This window comes from Ambystoma mexicanum, chromosome 10 (genome assembly GCF_040938575.1).
Source record: "Ambystoma mexicanum isolate Mex_15411 chromosome 10, UKY_AmexF1_1, whole genome shotgun sequence".
Lineage (NCBI taxonomy): Eukaryota > Metazoa > Chordata > Amphibia > Caudata > Ambystomatidae > Ambystoma > Ambystoma mexicanum.
In genome coordinates this window covers 1,171,649,376-1,171,663,080 of record NC_090932.1, presented here as the reverse complement: position 1 = coordinate 1,171,663,080, position 13,705 = coordinate 1,171,649,376, and the positions used below count along the sequence as shown (strand labels likewise).

Here is a 13,705-nt window from a genome sequence, read left to right as displayed (position 1 = left end):
AGGTCCTCTTTCCCAATGTAATCGGTATCCGTCAGGTGAAAGTTCTCAGGGTCCTCAATGTGTTGGTAAAACTTACCAATTATTGGGTCCCCCTTCTGAGCTGTAATCAAATCAGCATCCGGGGTCTCCTTACTCCACTGTGCAGTTGAAAGATCATTGTGAGCATTTGTCTGGGACCTAGTGATAGCCGTGACCTGGATTTCCCCCAACAGGGATTCTATTTCTATTAGATCCCCTTGGATGGCCCCGGTTTTGGCCAGCTGATCAGCTAAGTCATTTCCAGTTTTGTCTGGTCCCTCTACTTTGGAATGACCCTTGATCTTTTTCCAGTAGATGGTCATCCCATTCGATGTGACCAGATCATCAATATTTTGGATTAACTTCCCATGTTTCAGGGGTTTGTTATTAGCACATAACATGCCTCTGGTTTTCCAATTAACCAGATGCTCCACGAACCCGTTCCGTACATAATCCGAATCTGTGATTATGACTAGTTTGTGGAGTTGATGTTGGATGGCAGTGAGGATGGCCTGATGCACAGCCATCAACTCTGCCACCTGACTACTTTGGGGCCCAATTTTGTATCCAGCGGAGGGTTCTGGAAACTCCTTCACCCATGTATTCCCTACGCCGGCCACCAGTTCTTTCTCCCCGTTGTTGTCAACATAGTGAGAGCATCCATCCACATAGACAGTGGGCATTCCCTCACACTTGTCTTCTTCAAAGACTTTGTGTGGGGAATTGAGGTATGCCTCCATGTTGTCCTTGATTTTTAGACTTTCGTCCTTGAGACAGTTTTCTCTGGCACAATCATGCAAGTCAATCAGACCTTGCGCGAGGGGACTCTTCTTGTTTTGGCCATATCTGACCTCTACAGGAAAGCCTTGCATTGACAGAATCCAGGAAGTAATTTGGGAATTACTCACATTTCCGGCCCGGATTCTGTCACTTTGGAGATATTGCAGAGGCTGGTGTGGAGTCTCCACTATGATGTATTCCCCCTGGATAAACGGGTGGTAATTCTTCAATGCCCACACCGTTGCCAGGAGTGCCTTCTCACAATCGTTGAATTTTTCCTCCACAGAGGATAAAGTTTTGCTTGCCGAGGTTATTACTTTATTGACCTTGTCATGCTTTTGGTATAATACTGCCGTCAAGCACGTATTCGAAAACCCTCTCTCCAAGAAGAACTCCTTGTTTCTGACAGGGTAAGCTAGGCAAGGCGCTTGTGAGAGGCTTCTTTTGAGTTGTCTTACTGCCTCGGATTGTTCTGGACCCCATTCCCACTTGACCCCCCCCTTCAAGAGATGAATCGGGGGTCTGGTGATCTCTGCGTAGCCCTCAATGAACTTCCTGCTGTAATTAGTCAGTCTAAGGAGGCTCCTTAGTTCCCGCAGAGTTGTGGGATCCTTCAGTTTCTGGAGTGCTTCCACTTTCTTTTCTTGGGGACAGAGACCCTGAGGAGTAATCGCATGCCCCAAGAAATTAACACGGGTTCTACACCACTGTGCTTTCTGAAAGGAAAGTTTTGCTCCGGCGGCCCTCAATTGCGTCAGAACATAACGGATCTCCGCTATGTCTTCTTCCACAGATGAACTTTTGATGAGGACATCGTCTACATAAGCCAGGTTACCCCTCGCACCCAAGTCGGGCATGGCCTTATGTAGGAAAATGTTGAATTCTTTGCCGGAGTTGAGGTATCCGAAGGGAGTCGGGGTCCATGTGTACTGCTAGAGGTAAAAGCCAGTTTGTATTGGTCCTCCCTACTGACAGGCACGGTCCAGTATCCATTGGTCAGGTCTATTGCTGTGAATACCTGTGACTCCTGGATCTTGGCCAGCCCTTGGTCAATGTAAGGCAGAGGCCATCGGGAGGTATGGACCCGTTCGTTGAGCTCCCTAAGGTCGGCGCAGAGTCTCCACTGGCCGTTTGGCTTCAATATTCCCAGCACCGGATTATTGAAAGTGCTGTGGACTGGACGGATTATTCCCCGGGACTCAAGGTTCTTAATTATTTTAGTAAGGGACTCCATGGATGCGAGGGGCAAGCGATATTGCTTCACAAACACTGGAGTCATGCCAGGGTCTGTGGGAATTGTTGTTGTGTGGCTGTCGGTGCGACCACAGTCATATGAGTCTACCGCAAAGAGATCTTGGAAATCCAAGAAAACTTGTTTCAACTTTTGCTTCTGTTCCAGAGTCACGCAGGCATCAGCTAGGTTGACTCTCTCTTCCACCATCTGCCTGAAGCCTGGAAAGACTTCTGGTTTGGCTATCTCAGCGGCCTCCTCCAGCTGGATGGAGAAGTCCCTGGTCAGAGTGCTGATTTGGACTGGAGGCTTCAGGTGGGAAAGGCAGCCCTCATGGACCTGGAAAATCACCTCATGCCTCCTGAAGTCACAAGTCACATCTTCCTTACCATAAGGGCAAGAAGTGTACACCAGGAAGTTCCCCCCATGCCGGGTGAAAATCCTGTCTGGTGTTGTATTGTCCTCACTCTCACTGTCAAAACAGTCCTTGGGGATTGGTCCTATCAGTTCATTCCCTAAGTCAATGGAGAAATGTCGGTCATCAACCGCCATTCCAATAATGATGCCTGCGGCTAGAGTAATGCTCTTTAAGTCGCTGTTATCCACCTCTATTGGAATGGTGTCATGTTCTATGTGGACTAATGGAGTTGGGTTTACCCCCAACCCTTGCTGTTGGAGAGAAGCATTTAGATGTATGTAAGCATCAGGAATTTTCAATTTTTGTCCTCTTAACTTTCACTTCCAGGGAGAATTGTCGGGTCCTTTCTGGGATGGTGACTTCCTCTTTAAGCTGAATTTCAACTGCACAAGGTAGCAATTGAGCTGACCTAAATGCTTTTTCTTGATCATCAAAGCCCATGGGATTATCCGCTAATCGGGACCAAGCTTTGAAGTTTATTAGGTCCAAACTAATGGCAAAGCGATTGAGAATGTCACTGCCTCAGTAAAAGGCGGTAGTGACGTCTCGCACGACCCAATAATTATGGACTATGCTCTTGTTGCCAATGGAGATTTTGAGCATACACCTGCTTGGCAGTTGATGTTTTGAATTGGGTGCTTCCAGGTCCATTTCCCATTTGTCTATCAGTTTGAATGTGGGAATGGCTGGATCTTTTGGGAGTTGGCGAAACATGGCTTCGCTGATGAAGCTCTTACCGTTGTTCACACACACTCGGGCGAGAACAGAGTCCTTCCCCTCATTTAACTGAACAGGGATGAACAACTGATCTCCAATTTGCTGAGTATCAGCCAGGCTCTGAGCTGATTTCACATCTTTCTGAACTATTGGGGTGGGAATGTCTGGTTGTGGATTGGTAAAGAATTTCAGAGTATTTCCTTCCAGTGTGGAATACCACCTTAAACTGGAAGGAAGGTTGATTTTCAGAAATAGAGAGGACCCCCCATCACCAGTCTGTTGTCCTACTGCTATTACTGTCACGTCTGGAATCTGGTTGTTCTGGAAGTGAAATTCTACTTGGTCAGATTTTTGTTCAACCATGTGGCAGGTGCCATTTAAACTAACATGGTTGACACTGTTTTAATTTTATTGGTCGGCTAGCCTGGGTCCAGAGGACCTTGTTTACACAATCTATTAGGGCTGACAACCTTCTCAGGAGGTCGTTCCCTAGTAAACAAGGGGTGCCCTCTGGAGTCACTACTATGACCGGGTGTTTCACCTTGTGTCGCCCAATTTTGATGTCCAAATCTGCAGTCCCCTCGACAGGAATTTCCTTCCCGTCAAAGTTCTGCAGTTGTCCAGGAAGAGAGGTGAGAGGAATACGGTAATTCTCCCCCCTTCCTGCATTTAGTTCATCAAAGGCCCTTTTGGACAGAAGGGTAGCTTGGGATCCAGTGTCCACCAGTGCCAAAATTGTACCCTGCCCCTGTACTTGTACCGGGGCATAGTATCTTCCCTCCTTTTCCTCAAGGGGGCACAAAAAATGCACATTTTTGGACAACTGGTGGGCCAATTTTCTGGTTTTGGACATTTCAAGAGAAGAGATTTGGGCAGAATTCTGTGGAGAATCTTGGGAATCTGAAATAAAAAATTGGCAACTGGCGATCAGGGCCATTGTGGGTTCCCCTGGTTCCGGTTCTGGGCCGCCCCCCCCTTTTTGGAGGCAGTCACCAGGATGGGTTTGAACCAGGGGATTTCGGTATTGTGGGTTCTGGGATGAGATGATGGGCGGCGGTAGCTCAGTCTCCATATCTCCCCAGTCTGGATTGGAATGCCTTGGGACCCATTTTTCTTTCGGAGGAGTTCCCCCATCTCTAAAGGAGAAGATCCTTTTCCCAGGATCCTCTGAGGATCCCTCTCCCTCAAATTAGAAGATCTGTACCTCCTCCACAAACTGGGCCTGTTTAGGTACTTTGTTTCTCCTACCCCCCTCTGCTCCTTTGGAGGCAGACTTTCAGGGGCAAGAGATTTCGTTTCCGGTTCCTGGGTTTCCAGGGGCTGTTTACAAGTGAGGAAGGAAGCTTCCTCCAAGGCTTTACACCCCTCTTCCCCTTGTGCCTTCTCTCTGGGAACTGGTGGGTTATCGGGGTGCTGCCCCCGTCATTGTTCTGGAGCACCAGGCCCAGAGTTTTGGGCATTCTGCGGTGGCATCCTCATCTGAGGGTTCTGTTGAGCCCTCAGTATGTGACCCAGATCCCGTGCCATATTTTGGACCTGGCGCTCAAGTTGTGAAACCCGCTCAGGCTGATACGGGGCTCTATTTTTTCCCCTGGGCTGATCCCGGGAAGGGTAGCTATCCCTTCTCTGGTAGTACCCCTGGTTGGGAAGATTTTGGTACCCCTCCACCCTTGGCCTCCCCTCTCCCGGATTAGGTTGCCTGGGCTCAGGGAATTGGGGAAAGGAGGATGGATGATTTTGGGGCTGGAAATTGGGTGGATACCTGGGAAAAAAGTTCTGCCCAGAATTTGGTGAATTTCTGCCCTCCTGGGGGACGTTAGGAGGGAAGTTCCCTGGGTCAGGTGCTTGGCTGGATCCCCCCCCTTGGGCTGGAGGAGGCCACACATAACCCAGGATGGGTCGGTTTCCCTTGTAGCGGAGACTTACATAATCAGGGGAGCGAGGGACCCCATTTGTGGGACTACCTCCTCGACTCCCTGTCTGTGACTGGCCCGAGGGCCTTCTGGGCCGTGAATTATTTGGTGCAGGCAGGTTTTTAGGCCCCCCCATCTCCAAATCTAAAACGGGGGCAACCTTTACCTCCGCCACCTTGGCAGCAGCAGGGGTGCTGTTGGTTTTGGGGTTTTTCTGCGCATTATTTTTATTTTCTATGGGCTTCTGCACCTCATAGATCCGGGTAGCCTGTTCAATGACCCAGTCTAGTGTTCTCTTCTCGTGAAAATCTCTCTCTAGCTGGGTCATGAGGGCAAGGCATGGAAAAAAGTATTAACAAACTCTTTGCTGTCTGTACGCACCCTTTTTGTAGTCTGTGCAAAAGCACGCTTTAACTCCTGCACAAATTCTTGTGGGGCCTGATCCTCCCCACATTGCAAATTGTAGGCTGCCTTGCGAGCCTCTTGAGGATTTCTATGAACAGAAAAATGTTTCAAGATGGCCGCCCTATATGCGGACCATCTTGAATGGTTTTGGTCCTCCAGCCCTGCAAAGAAACTGGAGTATTCTGGGTAGAAGGTCCACTTTACATATTGAATACAGCTTTGGCTGTCCTTCAAATGGAAAGTCTCCATCATTTGCTCATAGAGCTCCAAGCGTTCCCAAACAGAATACTTGGCGTTCTTATGATAAGGCGTGATGGCACTCCTTATTGCCTTTATTTGTTTCAATGGGTCCTTAAGCAAGGCCCTTTTTGCCTTATTGGCCTTTTTGGTTCGGGTAACCCTGGTACATTCATCCTCCGACTCAGAAGCGCTGCTCCCAGAGGTGCCCGTCTGATCTTCCAGGTCTTCCCGGATTCTGCAAGCCTGGGAATGGCTGGCAGAATGTGGGAACCTGGTCTCCTGTGTCCTGTGACGCTGAGAGGAGTCTTCAGATCCCTCCTTGCTGCCAGGATTTGATGGGTCCCCCCCCCCACTGACCTAACTGGGCAGAGGTTTTCAGGATGCCCTTAATGGGCCTACTCTCCTGGGGTTCCCCACTAAATTGCACTGCGCTTGGGTGCCCATACCCGGATGCCCGCCCCTCCATTCATGGGTGGTACTGGCCTATGAGCCCCATACTTTTAGCTGGATTTGTAATCTGCCATCCCTGTGGCCCCGTGCTCTTGTGCGCCAGGGAACATGGGGGTGGCAGAGTCCAGGGACTGGTAGAGGTGAAGGCCTCTGGCACTAGGGCTCCTGAGGTTATGCTCAGGAGTTTCTTTTTCCCAGCGAACCTCATCTCTATCCGCCCCTGCTCCCTGTTGCAATGCAAGAGCCTATGCTTTCAGTTCCTCAGTTAAGGCCTTACTAGACTCTATCAGTCTCTCCTGCATCGCTACCTGTTGCTGGAGCCTATCATTGTGCTGGCAGAGAGTCTCATTCTCTCTCTGTGCCTCCTGATTGGTCCTGGAGTACTGGGCCAATCTTTGCTGCAGGAGGGTTACCTCCTGAGCTGTGTCCCGATTTGGCCTGCTCCTTTCTTGCCAGAGCATCCTCCACCCTCCTGGTGTGCTCTAACAAGTTCTGGTGTTCTTTTTGGAGGTCACCCAGTCCCTGGAGGGCCAGGTGATTTTCTTCTATTTTCCTTTTTAAGTGGCAGACTTCCTTCCTGGCCTAAGGTATCCCTTTCCTGACTAAGAGCCTGCATCTGTGCCGCCAGGTCGTCCCTTTGCCTTTGGAAGGCACCAGCTTTCTGGCGCTCCTGATCAAACTCTGCCTGGGTATCCAGGTCTTTCAGAAACAATGTATTGCTTTCCTCTTTCTCTCTGTCTAATCGAATTTGCAGGGTGGCTACCTGCTCTGTGCAGCCCTGTTGAAGTCCAGTTGTTGCTCCAGCTTTTTCTGGCTCTGCAGTAGGGAGTCCAAACCTTCTTGGTACTCCTTCTGCAAGGCCAGAAATCTGGTATCCTGGTCAGCCTTTTCCTGTTTCAGGATATCCATATCCTCCTTCATTTTAATGATGTATTGTCTACTCTCATTTTCTGACTCCTGGCTCCTCTGCAGCCTCTGCTCAGAAGGGGCCAGGTCAGATTGGGCCTTTTCTAACGCCATATGTTGCCTATTTGCCAGATCTTGGCCTTCAGCACATTTGTCCTGCATGGCTCCCATATATAGATACAAATATGCCGCTATCCTGGCAATCTTATTGTGTTCATCTTTGGCCTTAGAAGCCATATATAGTTCCCTCAGGGCCACATGTAAGGGACCCTGATCTCTCCACATATCTGACCCTGTTTCAGTGATATGCTGCATGATTGCCTGCAACCAGACCGTTTGGTCCTGATGAGTCCACTCACCTCTCACAAAAAGCTTATGTAAGAAGTGCTCTCTAGCTATTTTGATGTCTACCAGTGTCGTCATTCTGGAAATTGAGTTCCTTCCTGACTTACAGAAGTTTGTATTTTATTTTGCAAAACAGACCTTCTCCTTAGAGCGTTCCTTTGAGGAGTGCTTTACAGCGTACCACAGCATGGTGATCCGACCGGGTGTATGTATCCCGTCAGTTAGCACACTGTATTAAGCTGCACAAGTGCTAAATCTAACCCAGAATATCCCGGCTCCGAGCCCCCACTTTGTAAGTGACTCCAATCAAGCAATCCCACTAAGTCAGTTCCTTGTCTGGGATGCCCAAGGGAAGCCTTTATTTATATATTTTTATGGCAAGTTATAATCTGGATGATGAACCCTTGTATAACACCTCTCTCTTAGAATCCCCCTTGACCCCACTGAGCCAAGAAGTAGGCTTGTTTTGCAAACTTAAAAGGTTTATTTGAAAAATTAAATTATATATATATATATATATTTCGCACTTCTATAAATAAATTGATAATGGATAGCAAACTTGTGAATATGAGCAGTAATCAGCAATAGGTAACCCTACAGTAGCACCGTTCTTTACAATCAATAAGGAGTTGGTATAGGATGGATAAGGCAACGAAAATCCTTTTATGGGTTCAAGGGAAAAGCAATGAGGAATAAAATGCAGTACGAAAATAACTTGATATGATTTTAGCAAAAGATAATATAATCACTTTTTCTCTGGCAATTCACTCCCCCCCCCCCCTATGCAATGTAAGAAATGGAAGGAGGGCACACAGTCTTCAAGAATCCCAACAAAATGCAATACGAAATGCAGTTCCCCCCCCAGCAAGCTTAGAGGAAAATAGGTAGAAGTTTGAAACACAGGCCCAAAATGCTTTGAATGTGATGACAATGAAGTGAGAAATGTGCTAAAAATGCTTTTAATTCCCTCTAGAGGTTCAGGGTGGGTGATATCTAGTTTATATTAGTTCAGGCTCACTTTAGCAATGCTCTATGTGTAACCAGCAGGTTAAAACGAATTTTAGCAAAGGAAAGCAAGAAGCTGCTGATTTTTACACGTGGCTGAAATTGTGCAAAATGTCAAATCGCTGCAAATTTTATCGTGCGCGTCGAGCGTAATTACGGAGGCCCTATAAGTAGTAGCAAGACGTTTCTAGGTTCGTTGGAAAGCCTAGAATCTTAGCTTTAAGATGAAAGTTAAATCCCGTTCCTAGCACAAACGGTTCCGGAGATACGGACGATTTTGTGAAAGTAGTTTTTCAGATTTGAAATTTTAAAGCTCAGAATGACAGATGACAGTTCTCAGTTTTAAAGATGACAGAATCACACGATTCTAGGAGGCAGTTCTAATAGGCTAAAATAGTTTGGATTAGATTATTTTAAACTAAGAGATTGGTTTTGGCACAGTGAGTACTCGCACTATATTTTTGAAATAAGCCGTCAAGGTCTGATCAGGTTGGACGGGACTTCTGGCGGTTCTGCTCACAGCGATCCGGATCTCTGGTTCTGCTCACAGCACTGCACAGTTCTGGTCTCTCTGGATCTCTGGTCTCTCTGGATCTCTGGTCTCTCCGGTCCCTGGAGGTTGATGGATTTGAAGTCTGGAGTCTCCCGGCAAAGCGTGCCGCAAGAAAGTGGAAAGTGAATCCCCTACCTGGGTTTCAGTGGCTCTTTTTATGTGTTTTGAACATGGGTGTGTGCCTGGGCCTAGCTAAGCCTGCCCCTCCCACTTGTCATTGGCCCAATTCTCCCCTCTCCCATGATTGGGGGGAAGGAAATGTGAGTCAGAGTGATGCTGTAGGTTTTATGGTCAGAGGAACCTCCCCTTGTCAAATTGCACACAAATCTATTTCTGACCCAAATACATATTTATCTATGTACCATTTTTCTCATATTATAGGTCCAGTTAACATATTTTCTGTAGCACCAAACCATCCGATTCCTGTCTTTGTACGATGTCGTGTCCACTGATGACACAATTCTCCCCTTTTCATCCAGATAACGACCTCTAAACCTTTCCAGATTTTACACAAATGTGCAACCGGGATATGGGTTACAGATGATAAAGTGTCAGATTTTTAACATGCAGACATTTGGAGTGACAACCTTATTTCTGCTACTACTCCCTAGAACATACCACAGGGTCCTAACACCTTTTAAAATGTGCACGGAAAAATCCCAAGAATAATGATATTATTTATATAATTTTGACCAGTCCGCACTATGAGTTATCTATCTTTTTAAAATTATGCCCTGGTCAAAAAGGGGTGTGGCTTCCCACATCACATGGTGGAATAACTGGTTTATCCACTTCCCCCAAGCTCAGCTGGCTCTCACAGGCACTGCCCCTCCCAGTTTCTCCCAAGAGGAAGCCATTTTACGGCCCCCCCAATATAACATTTGCCTGAGCCAAAGAAGGCCCATTGTTCAGTTCCCTGTAGTCCCCAGGGGCCACTCCCCTTTCAATCAACAGGGCCATGTGATCTCCTTTTGGTGGGGCCAGCAGGATGCAGCCAGGCCTGGGAAGAGTTGTTGAGCCAGTTCAACTCCTGTCGGGGGTAGTTGTCAGGCAGAATTCAGCTAAATGTCACTTTAGTTCCCCGTTTTCTACATTCAAATCCAACTTACAGGCAGATATTTTTTATATATACATTAAATAATTACTTCCTTCAAGTCATTTCACAATATAGTTTTACATTGTATCCACCTCTGAGCAAGTCTTTCCTTGGCCTGGTTTCGGTTCATTTGTTCAGTTTTACACAAAAGTATGGTGGTTTTAAAACGCCGGCTTTCTGATAATGGTGAGCACCGGTACTGCATCCATTTTTGACATAAAGAAAATGAATTCTCCACAGTTCTGGGTTGCTTTTGGCAATCAGCATTGCCATTCCCAATGGTTTCAGGCTACTGTGTGTGTAGCCCAATGGTGGTTTTAGGCAGTGCCCTCCTGTGCTCACAACATAGGCAAAAATGGGTGGCAGCCTATTCTTCATGTTTTCCCTGTGCACTCTCTGGGGAGTTCTGGCCATCATGATGTTTTCAATGCCAGTACTGCACAGTTTTATGGTAGGGCGTGGCTGCATGGGTAAAACATCCCACAAGGGAAAAGAGCGTGGGCCGTTTTCGAACCAATATACCTACAGTGTTATGTTTTCTGTTGCACTTAGCAAATCTGGGGCTCCAGACTGGAACCATAAAAGGTTATCTGGCGGCGCTTTCAATCTTCAAGCGCTCCTCGGAGGGAACGTCCTATTTTAAAATCCCATTAATCATACAATTTCTTAAGGGACTCACTAATGTGTTTCCACCTACTGCTTTTCAGGACCCTGTATGGGATTTAAATACTGTACTTACATTTCTAACATGTCTTCCATTTGGACCTCTGCATTCATGTCCATTAAGACTGTTAACATTAAAAACCATTTTGCTAGTAGCAGTAACATCAGCCCGCAGAGTGAGCGAGTTGCAGGCACTTTCTTGTAAATCGCCATACACTGTATTCTGTAAGGAGTCCAAAGCGGTTCTTAAAGTGAAACCTTCTTTTCCACCAAAGATAGTCTCCGACTTCCATTTGTCTCAAAACATTGTTTTACCAACTTTTTCCCCGCCTCCTTATCCTGGAAAGGGGGACGAGAGGTTGCATAGACTGGACCAAAGAAGGGCTCTTAGTTTTTATAGTTCATGAATGTCAAAAATTCGCCAAGATGGCCAATTATTTATTGGTTATACAGGTCATAAATTAGGTTTGGCTGTAACAAAACAGACCCTATCCAGATGGATTATTCTGGCTATTGGGGAATGTTATAGATTGAATGGTAAATATCTTCAGGCGGGTCATGAGGGCCCATTCTACGAGGGATATGGCAACATCTTCTGCTCTTCAGAGAGGGGTGCCAATTAAGGACATCTGTGCGGCAGCCACCTGGACCATCATCGATACTTATGTAAAATATTGCTTTCTGGACACAACTTCCATTCTGGAAGGAGGATTTGGAAGGCTGTCCTTCATTCGGTCCATAATACCCTTTAAGGACAGATCTAAATTCGTACTCCCGCCACCAAGATCGATACCGCTTTGGCAGTCTATCAAAGATGAGGAATACGTGGGAGGACACAATACATTCAAAGAACAAGTTACTTACCCGTCGTAAAGCTCTTTCGATTAGATGTACCTCCCACGTATTCCTCATCGCCCCTCCCAGCCTACCCCACTGTAGAATTTCGTGTTTTTGCACAGTCTAATATGGTCTCAGGGGGTTGCTAGTAATTCCTCTAAGAAAAAGGGAAAAACTGAACAGAAGCCATTGGGTGCTGCACGTGCTACATATACTGGTGATGACATTGACCGTCGGACGGAGGCCCTCGAGGAACATCGAGTCGACGAGACTAACGCACTCGCCCTCTTTGACGAAAACATTTTCTGAAGCTGGAAAAGAAATATCAAAAGATGAGGAATAAGTAGGAGGAACATCCAAACGAATGAATTTTACCACAGTAAGTAACTTGTTCATCTGAGTCTTATTCCTATTTATGACCTTTAGTGGCGGGACGGGGTGAGCTGTGTCTAGCACGTCCTCCCCCCCAGGCAGCCATCTTGGAATCCATGTTCAGATATTCTCATAGGTAGTGAGTGCAGTGTATAATTAAGTCTTATAGATTGCAAAAGGGGACATTATAGAAAGATAATTGCTCATTTACAAGTTATGACCTGAGCCAAAGCAAAGGGCCATATGTTAGGTATGGGAAATTATCCTGATTGGCAATGACCCATCCCATGTCTTTAAGGTCAATAACATATTATGGTATTAGTATTATAGATATATGGGTTGTGTTAAAGCAGTAAAATAGTCACAGATATTATTGAAAGCCGTCTATTTGGATAAGAGGCCATCTTTAATGGCTGCTCTTTGCTAATGAGTAAGGTCAACCAGCAGTGTTACTTATAATGATATAGAGATAAATGTCTTTGTGGTCCCCAGTGCCCCTCCATAAAGGAGATAGGAGGACTCAGTCATACTCATGGGGTCGTTACTGTCTCTTGCAATGGACCAAATACATTTTCAATTTGAGCTATTGTGTTCTATTCATATGGTGTTGTCAGTATGATCAGCAATACTAAGTTTGGTCTGACAGACATGCCATTACGTGCAGTTTATAATGAGGGGCAGCTGGAACATATGAAGCTGCAATGCTTAAATGCTCTTTATTGCTCTACTGCAGTTCAAAGACAGAATCTCACCCACAGAAATTACGAGGGAGTCCGAAAGAAGACGAATAAGGAAGGCGCCCAGTGTTTTCCGTCCTGAAGAACTAGTCGCCTACTGGCCATCACCAGATGTTGGTGAGGAGGTAAAGCATTTTTATCATTGGTATTTCTCTTGTGCATAGGCTCCTTCCAAATGTCTTTTTCACTAGATATGTGTGTATGTGTCCGTCTGCCTGCCTGTGTTCAGCCCTCAATAATTCACAACATGTGTTGGATTGTACTAGCTCTTGCACAGCTTTTCATAACTCCAACCCACGGGGGTGGATATTTCTGTTGGGAGTTATATTTTTAGCAGCTCTGACAATCTGCAACAAATTAGGGAATCCTAATCTATAGAGATGCTTAAAATAATGTCATGCAAAGTAAATGGGTTAAATAGCAGAGGGAAACAGTTCTGCATCACACGGACACGCTTGCACGCTTGCTCTTTGAGGAAACACATCCACAAATCAACAAGGTTGTAGTAGCAAACCCATTCACTGCATTGTTATTTTTCCACAGCAACGAGAGATACTGCAACGTTGACCACTAATAATACTGTTTCCTTGATCAAATCCACTAAGTACAAGCAAGGAAAACGTGTTATCGCCTCCACAAGAATAGGCAACACAATTTGCAGGGTTCGAAATTGAGGGAAGCTGGGAGCTATGTAACTCCTGCTTCTAGCATAGTAGAGCCTGGTTAGCTTGAAACCAACAACTTCTAGAAGGTACCATTGGCTCCTAAGGCCAACTGGTGCCTTCCAAACATGTAAATGTGACATTAACTGAGTATTTCAGAATGTTAATTGAGAAAAATGAGAACACATCTAATGCACATTTAAACACAACGGTTCACACAAAACGGGGAAATGATAAAGAAGCATCTCCGGTAGCTCCTGGTTCCCATGCGGTAGCTCCTGCCAACAGGGTGATGCAGGACACCCAGCAGCTGGTTTTAGCAACACACATACGAACATATCAAAAATGGACTTTGAC

At 46.2% G+C, this 13,705-nt stretch overlaps 1 protein-coding gene across 3 annotated transcripts in view; it reads left to right on the top strand.

Annotated features, from left to right (window-relative positions):
* LOC138492131 (uro-adherence factor A-like) overlaps positions 1-13,705 on the top strand; it is a 1,977,591-nt gene that overhangs the window by 172,197 nt on the left and 1,791,689 nt on the right. For all 3 annotated transcript variants that reach the window (XM_069619116.1, XM_069619117.1, XM_069619115.1), the window contains exon 2: positions 12,683-12,811. In XM_069619116.1, coding sequence (XP_069475217.1) covers positions 12,683-12,811 — 129 coding nt within the window. The remainder of the gene's footprint in view (positions 1-12,682; positions 12,812-13,705) is intronic.